This window comes from Arvicanthis niloticus, chromosome X, assembly GCF_011762505.2.
Source record: "Arvicanthis niloticus isolate mArvNil1 chromosome X, mArvNil1.pat.X, whole genome shotgun sequence".
NCBI classification, from domain to species: Eukaryota; Metazoa; Chordata; class Mammalia; order Rodentia; family Muridae; genus Arvicanthis; species Arvicanthis niloticus.
This window is the reverse complement of record NC_047679.1, coordinates 113,615,095-113,621,094: the sequence shown is the minus strand read 5'-3', so window position 1 is coordinate 113,621,094 and position 6,000 is coordinate 113,615,095. Positions and strand designations below refer to the sequence as shown.

General features: G+C 40.7%; 1 protein-coding gene across 1 annotated transcript in view; it reads left to right on the top strand.

Moving 5' to 3' along the window:
- The first annotated feature begins 3,550 nt into the window (after nt 1–3,550).
- Nucleotides 3,551–6,000, top strand: part of LOC117695148 (uncharacterized) — a 42,030-nt gene continuing 39,580 nt past the window's right edge. Inside the window, exon 1 of the mRNA XM_076918999.1 lies at nt 3,551–3,644. Within this exon, the coding sequence (XP_076775114.1) occupies nt 3,551–3,644 (94 nt within the window). The remainder of the gene's footprint in view (nt 3,645–6,000) is intronic.

Sequence of the window (6,000 nt, the reverse complement as noted above, 5' to 3'; positions counted from 1 at the left end):
TGTCATTCATTTTCAGACTTCTGTCTGTGGTCATGGTGTAATAAAATAGTATGGGCATGTAATCCAAACATCTGTGAGCTATGACTCTTTTGCCTTTCCAACGTTTTTTTCTCTATGATAATTTAAATTTTCTATCTGCACTCCATTTGGTAAATATAGTGCTTATTTATAGATTTTCGTCCTATGATCGTGTACAAAATAGTCAATTCAGAGATATGATAGATCAGACTCAGGTCTACTTGAAACAAAAAGACTGACCAGACTTTTGTTAGGTTCAGAGGTGGTGCCATGAAAATTTCTTTCAGATTGTTGTACTTCTGAGAAGTTGTCTGTCTTTCCTTCATCATTTTCTAGCCTTCAGAAGGAATCCTGAACCTGGTTGCCATCTGAGGTGTTAGGGGGGCCTACACTGGAGACTGAGGCTATCTGACCAGTTGCTTTATATCAGTACCTGGTACAACCTTGTGCTTCACCCCGATGATCAGGTTCAATTGCATGCCCTTTAGGAATCCACTGTTGTCCTCATCTTTTAGAGGTTCAACCCTGTAAAAGCCACCTATCTTCCAGGCAGTGGATCAAGATTCAGAACTTTTACCATATACCCTTCTTTCTGGGTGTGACCATCCCTACACTCAGAATCCAGAACCCCAAGCTCCAATGTTTGTTTTACATTCTGCCTTGCCACCCAAGAGTTCACTCATGCCAAAGCTTCTATTTGCTCTTTTGACCACAGACCACTAGAGGAGATTTCTCACCTCAGATGGCTTAAGGTTCAGATCCCTTGAAGGTTTCCAGTGCTGAGCCATCCAGTGCTCTTGTGTCCATGGTGTCAAACTCCAAGGCCATCCAGTCTCTAGAAGGAGGGGATGCTCAGACAAAGCCTATTTGATTATGTTTATCAGCAATTCACCACAACTGGTAACCCCACCATATTCAGAGCAGCCATAAACCTTCTTACCACCATTGTGGTAGCCACCACCCTGTTTGGGATAATTGCCAACATCTCCTGACTGTTATCCCACATCTTTTTTTTTTTTTATTGCAGATGAATTTGGTATGATTTTCCAGGCAGCAACTGCTTGGCTGGTTATCCAAGCAACACACATACACTAATAATCTGGAGTGACTTGCTGATATCTTCCTTTCTAATGGGTGTCCCTAATTTAACCCAATCACATCATAGGGTCTCCAGGCCTCTCATCTTCCAGGATGAGAAAAGTGACTCTGGAGGAGTTAGGATGCAGATTGTGGAGTCACAACCAGAAACAGTATCGAGACAGACTCCAGTTCTTCTACCACTATAAGACGAGTCCTTTAGAATGGTTATAAAGGATTCTGACAAACAGGAGACAATGTGATATAAGGTCCCCAAAGTGCCACATATTAACAAAAGAAATTTTCCAGTGCTGACAGAGTTTTCTTGAGGTGACCCTGCCACAGTTACTGTATCTTCAAGGACAGGTTCTGAGGAGGTGGGGTCATGTATGTAACTTTACCCTGCCCTGTTGCCATCATTTATACATGCTTTTGTATTTGTACTCCCTCTTTGTTCAATTCTGCTCTTCTAAATATAAAATGCTGCTGAACTTGAGGCAAGAAGCCTACTCCATTACATGCTGGTGCAGCAAAGTTTCCTCTCCCCAACTGAAAATGGCTTCATAATTCAGTTTCCCAGAAATCCCAACAACAATTCCTCACAAGGAAGCTGGACAAGACAATAGGAAGAAAGGAGTTATAGGGGACTATCCTAATTTTACAAAATCCCTATTTTCTGTGTGTGAGTGTTTGACCTGCATGTGTTTAAACAGAACAGATGTGTGCCCGTGGTCCTAAGAGGTTAGAATAGTACGTGTAAGTGAACAAAAGGATAAATAACTCAGCAGTTAAAAGCACCTGTTGCTCTTGCAGAGGACCAGGCTCAAATCACCCATATCATGGCTCAGTATTTATGCATAACTATACAGGTTGAGAGAATCTGAACTCTCTTCTATCCTCAGTGCCTTGTGCTCCATGTGCCCATGCTCAGGGTTCATTCAGCCAATCAGCGCAGTCCCTGGGTGGGACCAGCTTTTCTCCAGCTCAAATCACAAAGAGTCCTCAGAGGACCCAGGGCCGCACTGCTGGTAACGGTTTGTCACCTCTGAGGAGCCGAGTTTGAGAGGGTGCGGTTGTGAAGGAGCCCCCGTAAGTGACAGTCAGGGTGGTTGGACAGTAATTAATCAAGGTGTGATGGGGTGGGGCATCTCAAGCCCTGGCGGCCACTATGTGAGGAAAATCCTGGTTGGCGTTTCCCGTGGCCTCAGAGTAAAATGGAGGTGGAGTACCATCCTAATGGCAGAGGACTGAACAGGCCTGGGCCTTCGAGGATTGGGAACGCTTGGAGGACACACTCTTGGGGCCTCGGGACAGGATCAGAGAGCTGCCTGCAGGACTGGGGGTTGTGGGCGAGGAGCCGTTGGGTCCCTGGTGCTTGTCCTGTATGGTGTCCAGAGTCCATTAGAAACAAACTGAGGATTCCTCCCTCTTCATTGTCGTCTCTGTGGTGTGGACATTCGGTATGGACGTTGGAGACAGGGCCGGGGATGGCAGGAATGAAGGAAGAGTGAATGAAAAACAAAAAGAGATGTGGCAAGACATTGAGAAGGCATCTGGGATGGATTCTAACCACTGATCCTCCAGTCTCAATCGCCCACGTATGAGATTATAGATGTGCACCACCAAGTTCAGCATTTTCTGTCAGTTTTACTTTTGTAGGATGGGATCTGCCTTTGTAGCTCAGGCTGACCTGGCTTGGGCTGGCCTTGAACTTACAATCTTCAGATGTTTGAAATTGTCAGCTTCACCCAATCCCCAGTTTCTCCAATATAAATAAGGCCTTTCTGTGTGGGTGGTGGTGGTGGGTGGTGGTTGTATCTGGAGCATTGGGTGTTTTTGTCATGAATGGACAGCTGTCATGCTGATTATTTTTCTGGATAGCACTGTGATTTTACATTAACACTGAGATACACACATGCAGAATTGCTCATGTTTTGTTGTAAAAGAATCTGTGGGAGATAGGAACAAACTTCAGATGTCCTGGGAGTTAAGTGCAAACAACGTTTTGATCATTTTTTAAAGGGGGGAGGACTCACATAGTATAGGTTGGCCTGGTTTTGCCTTTTTTAAGTTGAGAAATGACAGATTGTTAACTTTGGTTCAAAGAAGTTTTTTTAAAGAAGTAAGTTAAAAGGTTTTTAAAACACAGTTGGGAGGGAGAGGGACATGTTAAGTGGGATACATGGAGGAGATGGTAAGGGAAAATGAGGTGTATATGCCACCATATTGACTATGCATACAAAATTCTGTGATAAAGAGAAAGTGTTTAAAAATGAATGTTAAAAAAGGGAATAATCGATCTTTATTGTGCTAAGATAACTACTTGAGTTTTTGACATTTTTTACTATTTAAGTGAAACCTTTGGATTCAGATAACTGGAGTTTTCTCCTTTTTCTTCTGTAACTAAGAAGACATCTGAGTGTTTACCAATAGAAGAAGGGACCTTAAGAAAGTCATGACAGTACCAAAGCAGGAGCGCTTAATACTCTTTGACTTTGATGATGAAGAAGATGATGATATAAACTTTACTGAGAACGCTCTTTCTGAAGGTAAAGCATGTTATTCAGTGTTGGCCATTGATTGTGTCCTGTAGTTCATTAGACTTTTACCTAGCTACCTGAAATGGAATAAAACTTTGCTAAAGGTTTTCATATGCTTCATTTCTAATTTTATCTATAAGTATTTCTTCTTATAGCAGAGTCTTAGCAATGCAGGTACTTTCTCTTGGCACTGTAGTCCCAGTATGTTGAGAAAAAATAACTTGCTAGTTTTTTACCCCAGGAAAAGGCTTGAACAGTGTTCTTACAGAATGTTGGCAAATTGTGTATTTATTTCATAAAACCTGCAAAGAAATTATGTCATTTCTAAAGCTGCTTAATAAACTCATATGATCAATTCTTCCAGGGGAATGCAAATCGATAGTACTTTATTAACTATTACTACTATAGCATAATTTCAAATGTTTCCATTTCTTATTGTCAATACAGAAAAGAGCCCAGCACTTGACAAGGATGAGGATAAATCATCTTCTGTAGAAACAGATGAAGATATGGGGTAATATTTTCAAATATTTTTTTTGTCAGCTCAATAGAGTACTTCAAAAGTAGTGTCTGTGGTCCCTACACTAGCTCTATATCCAGTTGAAGCCCAGCCTGGATTCCTTGAGGCCTTGGAATCACAAAAACATAGCAACTAGGACAATAGGACCACCTGCATGAACTCTTTACATGTACACACACAAAGCAAAGGGGAAAATCATAAAAATAAGAGGGGTACCAGCTAGAAAGAAGAAGAAGGGTCTCAGCAAGAGTAGGAGAGTTATAAAGAATGTAGTGTGGGTCCTACATGTATTAATTGTTAAATATAATTAACACAAATTCACTCTGGTTGTCCAACATGTATTTTATATGCATATGATATTTGTTACAAACCAAAACAATATGTATTTATTATGAATAATTTAAAAGACTTTCTGTGTAAACCTTTGTGTGTGCTAGACAAACGCCCCACCCGTCAACTACATTTCCAGCTTTAATTTTTTATTGTCCTTTCTTTTTTTTTAAATTTTATTTTATTAGATCTTTCATTTACACTTCAGATACCATCCTGTTTCCCCATTCCCCCCCCCTTAGAAAACCCCTATCCCATGCCCCCTTTTCATTTTGCATTTATACATTTTTTTAAGAAATGTTAATCATAGGCTTTATAAGTTTGGTATTCTTCAATCAGAGGTGTAACCCACTACCCAACCTAGATATATCAACTATCTTTGACTGGTGGAGATACATGAACATCTGCTTCCCTGTCTCCCCCCTCTATCTCTCTTTTCATCACCTAGCTTCTCCTCTCCTTCTTCTTCTCCTCTTCTTACTCCTTTTCTTCCTCTCAGTACTCCTCCCACCTTAGCTCCTCCTACACATCACCCTTCCTGTTAAAAGGAAACTTTTCTCTCAAAATACAATTAGAGCATAATTATGCCTATTTGTACCAGTGAGGTACAAGATAGTCCTAATACCCAGTCCATCCTTTTGTTGACTAACCAGCACCTCTGTCATCTATCCTAACTAAAACACTTAGTTCTGAACCTGGCTTTTTCCTTGGCTTTAGGATGAATGTCAGCTGATGACCATACACTCAGATCTTTTCTCTCAAAGTAAATAGCTATAAGTTTTCAACCCCATCAGAAATCCAGAATGACTGAGTTGACTATAATTGTGGGAAGCACAAAGCATAGTTTCTAAAACTTAGCCAATTTATAGAGACCTCTGAACACCTGGACACTCGCTCTACTTCAAAACGTTGGAGCATCTGTTCTTCTGCCTTTTGGCCTAGAATCATCTGACAGACCTTAGTGCTGCAGAATTATTAAGGGCTGATTACTCTGTCTAGGCAGATATAATCAGTCGACTATTCTGCAAGTGTGTCCTTTTCTGGACAGTAATTTGTCTGTAGAAGGAAAGTGGCAATTCTTGCCTAGTGGCTGTCTCACCACAACTGGAGTAACTCCAAGGATGTTCAATTTCTTCTTAGAATTTAACATAGGAAGCTGTCCGGAGCAGACAGGTCTCTAATGAAAATGAACATTAATACTGAAATGTTTGTCATGTCAATTCTAAGGATTTCTGATGTTTTGAAAACCAGCTATCCATGTAAGGTAATCTGGACTGTTGCCTGTTAACTCCACTCAGCTATTTCTAAATAAAACATAGAGAACACCCTTATAATAAACTCCAAGCCATGAATTTGCTATAGTCCCTTAACTCACAGACTGACCATCTCAAAACAGTTAAAAAAGTTAAAGAAGGACTGGGTCTAAGCTTTGTATTCCTAAGTGTGTTATACTGGTACAATGCCTATGAGAGTAACAATATTCATCTCACTCTTATATCACTAAGAAGCTCATGC